The following is a 13649-nucleotide window of genomic DNA, read 5'->3' as shown; positions in this document are numbered from 1 at the left end:
GGCGCTATACTGCCCATATACATAGTTATTATATTATATAAATTATTGTGATGGTTAGACAAAGTGAAGATACTTTGTTTGTAAAAGGGAAGTTGTAGCTACTAAAGTCCTTGATAACCATCTGAGACCTTTTTTATTTCTCAAGTAGGACTGGTGAAGTTTCATCATCCTAGTCACCGTTAACAGCTTTGTGTTTGACGACTCCAGGACAACTTATTGATTTCAGTAATTCTCCCAGTGTACCATTATGATGACTTCTGCCACGAATCTTCGTCTTCTTCACTGCAATTTTAGAACAGGTAATTGTGTGATCTTCTAACCACTGAATAAACATTGAAACCAAGTCTGTCTGAGTTCAGGTGCGTATCAGTGTCTGTGTGTCTCTACTTCAGGCCCCCTTAGGGCCCATCCCGATTTTACCCCTTTTGGTATCCAAATACCCCTGTTGGATATTCTTACCTGGACAACCCAGGCTCTGAGGGCAGAGGAGGGGGTATTGCTGCTGTTTCCCATCAAGAACTCCAACCCCATCCACTCTCCATCCCTGCTGCCCCATCATTTGAACACCTGGCTTTCAAACTACCCGGCCCCAAACCTCTCATAATTTCAATCATCTACTGCCCCCCCCAAACCCAATCATTCATACCAAATCTCTCTGAATTCATCACTGCACTATCTTCAATCTCGCCATCTGTTTTACTCCTCTGCGATTTCAACCTCCACATTGACTCCCCGGAAGGTAAAAACGCTATGGACTTCCTGGACCTACTCAACTTCTTTAGCTTCACCCAACACCTCAACATTCCCACCCACAACCGTGGCACATCCTAGACCTGGTTTTCTCCACTGGCCTCCACATCCAAAATGTCTCCAGCACCGACATCTCCATCTCTGACCACCTGGCCATCACACTTGTTATTGACATTCCCGCCCCCGAACCGCAAAATCACTTTCAGCAATCTTAAATCCATCTGACCAGTTTCTCTCTCCACCTGCATATCAAACACTCTCTCCGGCCTCACCCTTCCTGTAAATCCAGCCCCCATGGACCTCGTCAACATCTACAACAATACATTGTCTACCTCCCTCAACAAACTGCCCCCCCTGAAAACTTAAACTGTCACGTTCACTCACTCGGCCCCCTGGTACACCCCAGAACTTCACAAACTCAAAAAACAACTTACGCCTCGTGCCCACTGCACCGTCAGTCAACGGACGTCAGAAGGCGTGGCTGACGGATGGGGGAGTAGTCTTTGCAGATGCATCCGTCAGCCAATCAAATCGGTTCGCCGGGTTCTTCCCGCTTCTTCCTGCTTGTTGCGAGGCAAGATTACCCGCTTTCCCGCTTTCCAGTATCGTCAGAGCCCGAGTCGCGTCACAGTGCTTAAATTTGCATACGCGATCTGATTGGATGACGGATCCGTCGCTGCCGAAAAAGTTGAACATTTTTCAACTTTTTGACGGTGGCGAACGCTCCAAGTCAACTGACGGATCCACAATGCATTGCGCGACCGTCCCCATTCAAAGTCAATGGGCAACGGACAACTGACGGAGGTAGTGGGCACGGGGCGTCAGACAACTAGAACAACTACACAAGAAAACTGGTCTCACAGGACACGCCCTCGCCTACAAAGAGCAAATGCACCTCTACAAATCAGCACTCAACAAAGCCCGTTCAGTCCATATGAGAATCCTGACAAGAGTCAGGTTCACGAACATTTGCGAACCTTCAAACTCGTTCATTCGCACTTGTTCATTGACCGTGACAAGCGATCCGTTATCTGTATTGTTCTATTTCGTCCTTGACCTGCTTTAAACACTCAGTTTACTTGCTAAATTTGATTAAACAATTGAATACAATACAAATATAAAGTAAAAACAAGTGTTATCTAGCGATCCGTTATCTGTATTATGTTATTTCGTCTTTGGCAACATGAGGGCGAATGTTTTTTGAAACCTGCCCGGCAACGGACAACCCTTACGTAATCAATTGTCCGTTGCCTGGCAACGGACAACTGATGACGTGCCCGGTACAAATTTGCAATAGTATCCAGCTGCAGCTGCAGCCCCGGAGAACAACACCCTGGCGTGACAGAACACCCTGGCGTGACGGAAGTACGGTGGCTGGACGGAAGTTACCTCCGATTATTTTCTATAGACAAATAAACGTATTTATCGCCGGAAGTTACCTCCGATTATTTTCTATAGACAAATAGACGTATTTATCGCTTGAATTAACATAACAAAGAAATTTAAAAAAGAATCGACACGTTAGTAGCCATTTTTATAGCTTAGAAAAGTTTTTTTTAACGTTATTTAGACAAATACCTCAGGATTCTTTGCGTTATTGAACTTATTAGACCAACAAATTAAAATAATAAAACAATATTATGACATGTCAATAACCATTTTTATAGCTTAGCTTATAGCTTCTTTTTTTTTAACGTTATTTAGACAAATAAACTAGTTCAGTGTGTAGACAATTATTGAATGGAATTGAGTGTATTATACACTTTACTCATGAAGTAATTTACCATTAGAATTAAGTAATTGTTTTAATATGTCTAATAGAATCAAATTTATTTTTTTGTCAAGTATATCATCATCATTTGATATAAAGATACATTGAAGAATAACCACACCAAAAATAATCGGAGGTAACTTTGTACCGGGTGCCAAATTTGGCGTGACACCGCCCCGAACTGTGCACACACACGCTATGGAGCAAGTAGGTCTATCTGCAGCCGGAGCCACTTGCCAAACACGCCCATTGCTCTGCCAGACACGCCCATTGCTCTGCCAGACACGCCCTTGCTCTGCCAAACACGCCCTGTTTGGCAATGGGCGTGTCTGGCAGAGCAATGGGCGTGTTTGGCAAGTGGCTCCGGCTGCAGATAGACCCTACTCCTATGGAGTGGCAAAGTCACGCCCCTTCCGGTAGAGCTCATGAGATCGAAAAATATGAATGGGTGTCAATGGAGAGAAAATAATTATTTTCTGGTCCCAGTCTTTATATGCCCTGGATTACACATATGTTGTTTGTGGATTTAAATGATAATTTTTCATCCAAAGAAAACTAAAAATGTTCGTGAAGAAGTTTGATAATTTTAGGTTTTCTGTGAGGCCGCTTTGTGAACTACAGCTCTTCGATGCTCTCGACGCATATGATATACGTCACCACACCCGCACTTGGAACTCGGCACAGAGATGGCACATAGAGATGGCACATAACTAAAACTCTCCACATGCCCCGACTTATAGTGGTTTTCACCTCTTTCTATGCTTTTATCGCCTTGAAAAAAAGTGGTGAAGTGGAGCAGAGAGTTCCATGAGCTCTACCGGAAGGGGCGTGACTTCGCCACTATTTATGTGCAGCTGGCTTGATTGGAGACTCCCGATTGGTAGCTTCGATGGGATCCAGGAAGTAAGGAGGGGACCAATCATCGGAAGGGAATCACCCAGCTGGATTTGCATACAGAATCATTTAAACTCAAATGCACATTAGACGGCAGCCGTAACAATGGAAACATGGACCATGTAAAATAATAACCCATGAATATAAGGGGACTCTATTTGCGTTTATAACACCAAACAATAATAAAATTTTAGCTGTTTTTGTTTATTTTCATCATAAAAATCCAATTTAACATTTCTTTCCATGATATTTTCTGAACGTCCCACTCAGGCCTGGGGATGACCATGAGCTACTTGTTCCGCGAGCCTGCCACCATCAACTACCCCATCGAGAAGGGCCCTCTGTCCCCTAGTGCTGCATCGCCTGCAAGCTGTGTGAGGCCATCTGCCCCGCGCAGCACACACACACACACACACACACACACACACACACACACACACACACACACACACACACACACACACACAGGTCGTGGGTCTTCTGTATGAGGGACAGAGGCGTCTGCTGCTTTGTGAACTTTAGATGGTCTCTGTAAAGTAAACATGTAAAGACATAATAATAATAATAATAATAATAATAATAATAATAATAATAATAATAATACATTTTATTTATAATGCACTTTATATTCAAGAATCTCAAAGTGCTTCAGAGAAAAAAAATAACAAAAAACTATTAAAAGGGGAACCTCAAAGAAAGTTTAGCTAAATGCTCTTTTAAAGAGATGGGTTTTGAGGTTCCGTTTAAAAAGAGCTGTAGTCTGTGGAGCCCTCAGGTGGTCAGGGAGGGCGTTCCATAGTCTAGGGGCAGCAGCAGAAAAGGCCCGATCACCCATGGGGCACAGCTTCGTATGTTGGGTTTGGAGGGTGTGAGTGGATCCTGAACGGAGTGTACGTGAATTTGTCGGGGGGGTGAGGAGTTCCTGAAGGTAGAGGGGGGCAAGTCCGTGAAGGCACTGGTGGGTGAGGAGGGAGACCTTGTACTCAATTCTGAGTGGGACAGGGAGCCAGTGCAGTGATTTCAGGATGGGGGTGATGTGGTCATGCTTGCGCACCCTCATCAGGACCCTGGCAGCACTGTTTTGAATGTATTGGAGCCTCTGGATGCTCTTGCCAGGGATCCCAATGAGGAGTGCATTGCAGTAGTCCAACCTGGAGGAGACAAAGGCATGGACGAGCTTCTCTGCATCAGCCAGGGTGAGTGATTGAACCAATCACACATGACATGTTGAACCAATGTATGCCCCGGGAGGCATTTCCTGTGGACGCCATGGTCCAGGTAGCACACTCGCTTCACGCACTCAACTACACACAATCACACACTCCACTACACACACTCCGCTACACACACTCAACTACACGTAACCACACACTCCGCTACACACAACCAGACAACCCGCAATGCACACACCCCGTCACACAACACACACACCCTGCCACACAACCACACAACCCGCCACACACAACACACACACACTGCCACACACAACACACACACTCTGTGACACTCAACCAGACACCCCACCACGCACACATATCTGTCCCTCTGTGGGTTAAATGTAGAGATCTGGAGCCATTTGAATGTTGTCGGAGGCCAACTTTTTAGAACGCTTAAGATACACTGACTTTAAAATGTGAAAGACACTGACTTTAAATTGTGCAGTAATATGTCATTTTAGCATTTAAAACTAGTCTTTGTGTCAAGTCTAATAACATACCCTTTGTTTCTAGAACAGTAACTTCTTAACATCTCTCCCTTCACCTCTCAATGTTGGATAGCATGTCCTTTTTCTTCAACTCCCTCCCCCTATTGGATAGCATGTCCTTTATCTTCAACTACCTCCCCCTGGTGGATGTCCTTTATCTTTCACTGGCTTTACAGAGTTGGTCGTGTTCAGTGTTGAACACGACCAACTCATGGCATCATAATATGAATGTATAGCAACCAAATCTTCCTCTAAATTGTAATCTCCATGCCTTTAACTTGGTCCATATTCCTCCTGTTCTCCCAGGGCCCCAACATTGAGTTCTCAACGGAGACCCACGAGGAGCTACTGTACAACAAGGAGAAGCTGCTCAACAACGGGGACTTGTGGGAGGCTGAGATAGAGGCCAATATACAGGCGGACTTCCTGTACCGATAGGCTGACTGTCTGCTTACTGCCTGTACCAATAGCCTCACTGTCTGTTTACTGCCTGTACCGATCTATTGCATGTGCCGATAGGCAGGCTGTCTGTTAATGGCCTGTACCGATAGGCTCACTGTCTGTTATAGCGGCTAACATACAGGCAGACTACCTGTACCGATAGGATCACTGTCTGTTAACTGCCTGCACCGATGACTGTCTGTTTACTGCCTGCGAGTCCCAGCAGTCCAACTCCATGCCTGGCAATGGGCTATGCATCTGCAGTCATTTACTTACCGAAGTTTTGAGGTAAAGTTTTGAGGCGTCTGGCAGCGCGCCAATTCTCGGCGACAGCGTCTTATAACGTTCTATATACAGTATAATAGTATAATATAATTGTATATATAATATCATGGCCAAAAGCTCTGTGCGCCTCCGGATGGCCGTAGCGCGGGGAGCTCTATTAGGGATTGGGCTTCGCAGGGTTTGTTTACAGGCGTTGCTATGGTTACCGGTCTTGTGTGTTCCAACGCTTTATTAGGTAGCCTATCTACCCTGCGTTCACACCAAAAGACGCATTTGCTGCCCGAACGCGTTGACGCCGAGGTTTTGCGGCGCGGCAAATCAAGTTTTGCGGCGCTGCAAAAGTTTTGCGGTGCAGCAAAGGTTTTGACGCGCTGCAAACGTTTTGCTGCGCCGCAGTTTTGCAGCGCGGGAAGTTTCGCGGTGCTTTTGAATTCATTCACAACCGACATTACGAGCATTGCATGTCTTTACCTGTTGTGGAAGAGGGAGAGACGTCGGAATGCCCGTCGTTTATGGGTTCATGAGACCATTCGGAGCCTGGAAGGCTGGTGCTGCCTGGCACCCAACTGGGTTTTGTTTGGGGTTGTTATGCTAGCCCTTTAGCATACTTATACATACACATACTACTATAGTTTAGTTTAACTGTAAACACAACTACACTACAGAATGCTGATTTGTGGGGTTTTTCGAGTTACTAAATAAATGTAACGGTAGGTCACTCCAAGGGAGTAACACTGATTGGCTGTTACGGCATGTCACTCAGTGGCAACGCCTCCGTGGCAACGCTGTTGAACGCTGATTGGCTGTCATCACTCGTTTGCTGCCGAAAAGTTGAAATATTTCAACTCGAGCAGCATTTGACGCGCCGCAAAATACGTGAACGCGCCCGCCGCGCCCTGCCGCGCTGCAAATCAGATTTTGACGCGCCGCAAATCAAATTTTGCTGCCGGTTTTCTCGGCAGCAAATGCTGCGGCAGCAAAGCAGCAACGCATCTCTACATTCACTTTGAATGGGTTCGTGACGCGCGTCAACTTTTTACATCTTCTGGTGTGAACACAGAGTAAGGTTTGTATATTTTTTTTCAATGAAAATAAAATAAAACAAAAATAAAACATTGCAAAGAAAAACTGCCGAACTTTTTTTTTTAATCAAATAGGCCTAAAGATGACGGCAAAAAAAATGTATTACTGGAAAAAAATAATAAAAGATAACTCAGTGTTGGCCTCAACATACCGTATACCGCGTCAACCCTAAATGGTACTAATAATACTAATAATAAGTCATAATAATTTCTTTCGGTGTTTCGGTTTTCGGCCTTGGTTTCCTCATTTTCGGTTTCGGCCAAGAATTTTCATTTCGATGCATCCCTAAATTAAAGGGTGTGAGATGAGCCTGTGTCCATCCTCTTTTTATGCTCACAATACAGACTGACAGGACTATATATATGGCATTCTCTAAATGTTATAGAAGAAAATGTTAATTTTCAAGAAAATACACAAATACCGATACAGTTCTGTTTTTTTATTATCTTTTATTATTATTATTATTATTTATTTTTTATTAAACAATTCTGCAATTACAATAAACAAAACAATTATGCAATACAATCTCCGAGAGCAGTACAGTATTCTACATACAATAAACATACACATACATACTAAATACATTAATTATCCTAACAATTATATAAATAAATATATAAAATAAATAAAAGATGGATGAAAAAATACATTAATAAACATTTGTGAAAATATAAAGAATAATTCTAGCTAAAAAGTTATTAATTCATTAGAAGTATACATTTGACATGTGGTCAAGGAGACTCATGAAATAAATTTAGATAACAATCAATAAATCTAATGCTTTTTTATTTTTTAACAGGGAAAGGGACTTAAAAAGTGATTTAAACTCTACAAAAAAAACCTGGAAAGAGGGATGACATATTATTATAGACATATTAGTAACAATGTTAGACTTGTATTAGACCTACTTGACTATGCAGACCAAGTACATTAAAAAGCTTTCATTCTATTTTTAGATTTTTATAAAGCCTTCAACACCATTGAACATGGCTTTCTTATAGAATGTCTCAAGCTCTTTAGTTTTGGGACAACATTTGTAGAAATAATTTATATGTTTTATAAAGGAATTAATAGTTCTGTTATATTAAACTTCAACACGTCTCAAAGATTTGATATAAAGCAAGGTGTTAGACAAGGTTGCCCTATTTCGCCATTTTTATTTATTTTAGTTGTTGAGCTGTTATCCATAAATATTGCCCAAAATCCAGACCTTAAAGGCATATCTATATTTGATAGAGAAATAAGAATTTTGCAACTGGCGGATGATACAACCCTTTTCCTCAGAGATAGAGATCAATTACCAAAGGCTATTGAGCTAGTTGAACAGTTTTCTTCAGCCTCAGGCTTAAAGCTTAATATATCTAAATGTGAATTATTGCCTTTGCATGAGTGTGATGAAACATCAAAAGACAACGTTCCTATAAAGAATGCAGTGAACTATTTAGGTATTCATATGACAAGAAATCTTTTAGTTAAACAACATTTGAACTTTAACGAGAGAATTAAGAAAACTAGAAATATATTCAATCTCTGGCTTCAAAGGGACTTAACATTGTATGGTAGAGTACTATTATCTAAAGCTGAGGGGCTGTCTCGTTTTGTTTATCCGTCACTTTCTCTTTTTGTTAATGACTCCACAGCGAATGTCATTAATAAGTTATTCCTTGATTTTATTTGGAAAAATAAACTACACAAACTTAAAAAAGCAGTATTATCTATAGAGCGGACGGAGGTCTTGACGTTTTAAATTTCATCGATACTGTTAATACTTTTAAAGTTAACTGGCTTAAAAGATGCTTAGCTAACCCAAATTCTTTATGGTTTTTCATCCCTAACCACATTTTTGATAAAATTGGTGGTCTCTCTTTTGTTTTGATATGTAATTACGCACCAAACAGACTTCCTGTTGCATTGTCTAAGTTTCATCAGCAGTCTCTTCTTGCCTGGAAGTTATGCTACACCCATAACTTTTCTCCTCACAGAACTTTCCTATGGAATAATAATAATATAACTATTAAAAATACTTCCCTCTTTTATCCAAAATGGTGTGAAAGAAATATTGTAAATATTTTGTCTTTATTTGATGAACATGGCTCAATAATGTCGTATGAGAACTTTATAACAAAGCACAGTTTTCCTATTCCCTTCAAGGAATTAAATGCTGTAACTAAGGCTATTCCTTCAGGTTTGTCTCATCTGATTAAGAGTCATGTTTGTTTTCATGAAGTACATACTTCCTATGATATACCTACATTGTCTTTGAATGGCATGGAATTAAAAGATAAATGTAATAATAGATTAATTTGTCAAATATTTCAAAGTAAAAACAAAATTATTCCAAGAGGAAAATTCTACTGGAATTCGCATTTGGAAAACATAAATTGGAAAAATACGTGGCTTTTACCTCATACATTTGGTATTTCCAACAAGGTAAAAGAAATTAATTTAAAAATTTTACATAAAATCTATCCAGTCAATTCTATAATATCCAAATATATGGATGTTGATAGCTCCTGCTTCTTTTGTGGACTCTCTGATGAAACATTTGCCCATCTTTTTTTTTAATGTGAATTTACCTAGAAATTTTGGTCTGATTTAAAGGGACACTGTGTAATATTTTACGTCATTTATTACCTAAAATCAACGTATTCATTCATAAGTAAGTCCTCATTGGTGTAAAATTATCTCTGCCAAAAATCTCACTTATCCTCCTGAGCGAAGAATAATTAATATGTAGTTACATAGGACGGGTAAGCTTCATGGAGGCGTCAATGTTCTTCCGGTCTATGAACTGCAGAGAGGGACAAAATGCACTACGTGGTACAGGAAATGCAAACGTGTTTTCACTCTGAGCCAGCGTGAATGATGACTGAAAAAATTCACTATCTTGCTCGAGGAATAATTACTCATACATCATTAGCTTACACTAATGATTCAATGGAGTTTGAAATTTGTTTGAAATAACGAACCTCATCATCACTCGAATGACTCGATGAGGTAGTATTGGATGTCATGACACAGCTTCTTGGCACATACTGCCCACCGTAGTTTTTGAACAAGCGAGCACTATTAGTTTGAATGCAATATACAATTGTACCACTAGATGGGAGTTATTTTTACACAGTGTCCCTTTAAGTTGTTTCATTTTCCGTCCACCCATGGTCATTCATGACTTTATTCTTAAAGATGTGATATGTTACTTTGACGATGGTAAAGATAAGTCCCTTGTTTATATGGTTAATCTTTTTATTTTACTTGGGAAGTTCTTTATTCACAAACAAAAATTCTTAGAATCGATACAGTTCTTGGGTGAGAAGTTGTATCGTCTTCAGCCGAGAGCGTCACGTGATCAGGCGGAAAGTGCGTCTTCTAGTCCACGTGACCAGGGCGGAAACGGCCCATATATAGTCGACTCCGAATCTCCCGCGAACGTTCCGCCATTTACTCTCCCTCTCTTAGCTGCAACGCCGGGTAAGTGAGCATCGGTGCTTCATAGCGTACATTTAAACCCAGGTGGATCTAGTTTATACGGTGGATTAATTTAACGGTGGTAGGGAAACCAGGTTTAAGATTCAAACGAACCGTAAATGCAGTGATGTAGCGCAGTACCTCGTGGAAAGTACGGACCATCGGTGTTGTCCTGAGCGGTGATAAAGGAAGGCTCCATGCTGCTGCAGCTAAAGTATTAGCACACAGGCTATTGCACACCGCGGTCGACCCGGGCTGCATTCTTAACGTGAACTCAGTCCACAATAGATTATTGTAGCTGTTCTTTTATAAATGGTCAATATAGGAACATATTGAACCGATTCGGAACTTGTAGAGTCCGCCCGCGCGCAGTGTCGCTCGTGTGTAGCATCGAGCTAACGCTAGCTAACACGTAACCCAGACCAGTCTGTCTAACCGTGTCTCAGTGTTATTGTACATCTGGGGAAGATCCGGTGTTTGATGATAGTGTGATTTATATTTGGGCAGAAAAAAACGTTGCCGATTAACTTTCCAGGATGACGCAAGGCGCTAATGTGGCTATCGTGGAACATGCTAGAACGGACCATTAGCTGCTAGTCGTGCCGCCCAAACTCTGACATCCATCTGGAGGAGCGGATATCTTCAACATGTTGTTGTTAGACTTTTTCGAAATCATTCGGTCGAACCGCATTTAAATTAGACTTCTGGTGAATTTGTCGCTGATCCATGTCGCATGTGATGGCGAGAAGCTAACGTCCTCATTGTTTCAGATCACAGAAAGAAGACACAATGGCAGCCTTTCCCTCGCAGACGCCGCAATTCAAGGTGAGTGTTTATGGCTTATGGTTTATTATGAATGATCCAGTCTTCATTGGAGAATAGTCGAGTGTCTGCTGACCAGGTGTAGAACCAGCCCTAGCCAGTACCAGCCAGCCTGACCCTGCTTCTCTTCTAGCTCGTGTTGGTCGGCGATGGAGGAACTGGAAAGACTACTTTTGTAAAACGCCATTTAACAGGAGAGTTCGAGAAGAAATATGTTGGTGAGTAACTTGCACACCAAGACACCTTAACAAGTACATACTGTCGGAGTGCGAATTACACCCATCTATAATGCAGTCATCTGTAGTTACAAATCCTGTCACATAACTGGGATGCATGGGAATTAGAAATCCAGGAGACCAAATTTGTGGGGTTATATAATGACACTGGGTGTGATTAGTCATCATAACAATACGATCTGCCCTTTCCTGTGTTTTGGTGAAATCCCAAGTGAGAGTTTTACCTAGATGTAGGATGGATAGATGAGCAACTTTAGCTATAGTCGCCTGGGTAGACTGGTAGACTGCTCTATTCAGTGTACATCTAGGTGGACATCTTGTGATGTCATGGTTGAAACACAGGAAAGGGCAGATTTTTGATCTGCTTGTAATGGTTTATCAAACGAATGTGGTGACATTACACAACCCCTTTAAAGCTTAAGAACCTGAACGTTAACAGTGGCCATTGATGCAAACTGACCATTAATTGTATTTCCAGATTGTTAATGACAACTATACTATTGGGGCCAAAACTACTCATCACCTCTGACTTGTAACTGCGAAAAGTTGAAAGAGTTCCTCATCTTATGTATGTGACCTTTCTCCTCCAGCCACTCTCGGAGTAGAGGTTCACCCCCTCACGTTTCACACAAGCAGAGGGCAGATTAACTACAATGTGTGGGACACGGCTGGACAGGAGAAGTTTGGCGGACTCAGAGACGGCTATTACATCCAAGGTACGCCATGTTTCTTTAGGAAATCAACAAACAATTGGTTATTAAAAAATAAATGCTCAACCTGTCTTTTCTATCCAAAGATTGCATGTTTTTAACCTTTATATTGAACTTGCCCTCCCTTAGCTCAGTGTGCCATCATCATGTTTGACGTCACCTCCCGAGTAACCTATAAGAATGTGCCCAACTGGCATCGGGATCTGGTCCGCGTCTGTGAGAACATTCCCATCGTCCTCTGCGGAAACAAGGTGGACATCAAGGACAGGAAGGTCAAAGCCAAGAGCATCGTGTTCCACCGCAAGAAGAACCTGCAGGTAACCTCACGTCCATCCACATCACCTCTGAAGTCCAGCGACCATCACCTCAGACTGGAATGGGCAGTTTAAAAAAACAATGCATCTTGTGTCGAATGTCTCCTTAGTACTACGACATCTCAGCCAAGAGCAACTATAACTTCGAGAAGCCCTTCCTGTGGCTAGCGAGGAAACTGGTGGGTGACCCCAACCTGGAGTTTGTAGAGATGCCCGCCCTCGCCCCCCCAGAAGTCCAGATGGACCCCAACCTCGCTGCCCAGTACGAGGATGAATTAAGAGTAAGTACCCTCCCCTTTATTTTAGTGTTGGGACCCTGGCTTAACTTGACCGACCATTTGGGATTTACCTGAAAAATGCGATGTCATATTGTCAACACAATTCAGCTCCTCATGAAGATCTAGTATTTATCATATTCTCTAAGTTGAATCCGTCCTTTCACTTTATAAAAGGTCAAAATTTACTTTTTTCATGCTGGTATTTACATCAACCTTCCTTCTTCAGACTGCCTCCAACACAGCCCTCCCAGATGATGATGAGGAGCTTTAACCTGTTACCAGCGCCCATGCCCCTACCGTTGACCTTGGACCCTTTTACTGTAAACCCCTGTTGCAGATTTATTTTTTATTTGAACATTTTTGTGTTTAACAAGACAAATTGCTGGAGAAGTTGCGTTTCCATTTTCATGGCAAGACAGACCCAACCTAGTGTTGTTGGCATGGAAAGGTGCCACTCCTCTTCAAGCACCCTCCAGAGATTTTAGCCAGCTTACTTAATGCTGTTGTATTTCCCACTGGAAGCACTATGGAAAAATTTGAATTAAACATTCACAATATACAATCACCGACGTGTGTGTGTGTGTATATGAGCTATCTAGACCAAATGGTTCCACTCCACTGTTTACATATACTTGAACCCACTTCAGTTTTTCCACCAATATTTTGTAATCAAACTTTCAGACCAAGGGACACATTGATCTTTATTAGAATATTGACAGATTTGATTAATCTTTTAGTTGAAAGATCTGTTAACGGAACAGTTCACCTCTTTCAAAGCAAGAATAAAATTAGTTTTGCAGCATATTAAAGTGAGCATTGAGGCAAACTCAATGGACATGGTTAAATCAGCTGTGTGAAAATATTTAATGCTAGAACGAGATATAATGCTGGC

The 13649-nt window shown here is 41.7% G+C and overlaps 1 protein-coding gene across 2 annotated transcripts; it reads left to right on the top strand.

Annotated features, from left to right (window-relative positions):
* Positions 1 to 10291: 10291 nt before the first annotated feature.
* Positions 10292 to 13322, top strand: ran (RAN, member RAS oncogene family). Of its 2 annotated transcripts, none has more exons than XM_030368830.1 (7): positions 10292 to 10400; positions 11168 to 11222; positions 11353 to 11437; positions 12046 to 12171; positions 12295 to 12482; positions 12590 to 12760; positions 12984 to 13322. In XM_030368830.1, the coding sequence occupies exons 2-7, from the start codon at positions 11187 to 11189 to the stop codon at positions 13026 to 13028; spliced, it is 651 nt and encodes a 216-aa protein (XP_030224690.1). In that variant the 5' UTR covers positions 10292 to 10400; positions 11168 to 11186; the 3' UTR covers positions 13029 to 13322. The 2 variants fall into 2 exon arrangements, with proteins under 2 accessions (XP_030224690.1, XP_030224689.1); XM_030368829.1 differs by lacking the exon at positions 10292 to 10400 and adding an exon at positions 10580 to 10611.
* The last annotated feature ends 327 nt before the right edge of the window (positions 13323 to 13649 follow it).

Source organism: Gadus morhua, chromosome 10, assembly GCF_902167405.1.
Source record: "Gadus morhua chromosome 10, gadMor3.0, whole genome shotgun sequence".
Lineage (NCBI taxonomy): Eukaryota > Metazoa > Chordata > Actinopteri > Gadiformes > Gadidae > Gadus > Gadus morhua.
This window is presented reverse-complemented; position numbering and strand designations above follow the sequence as displayed.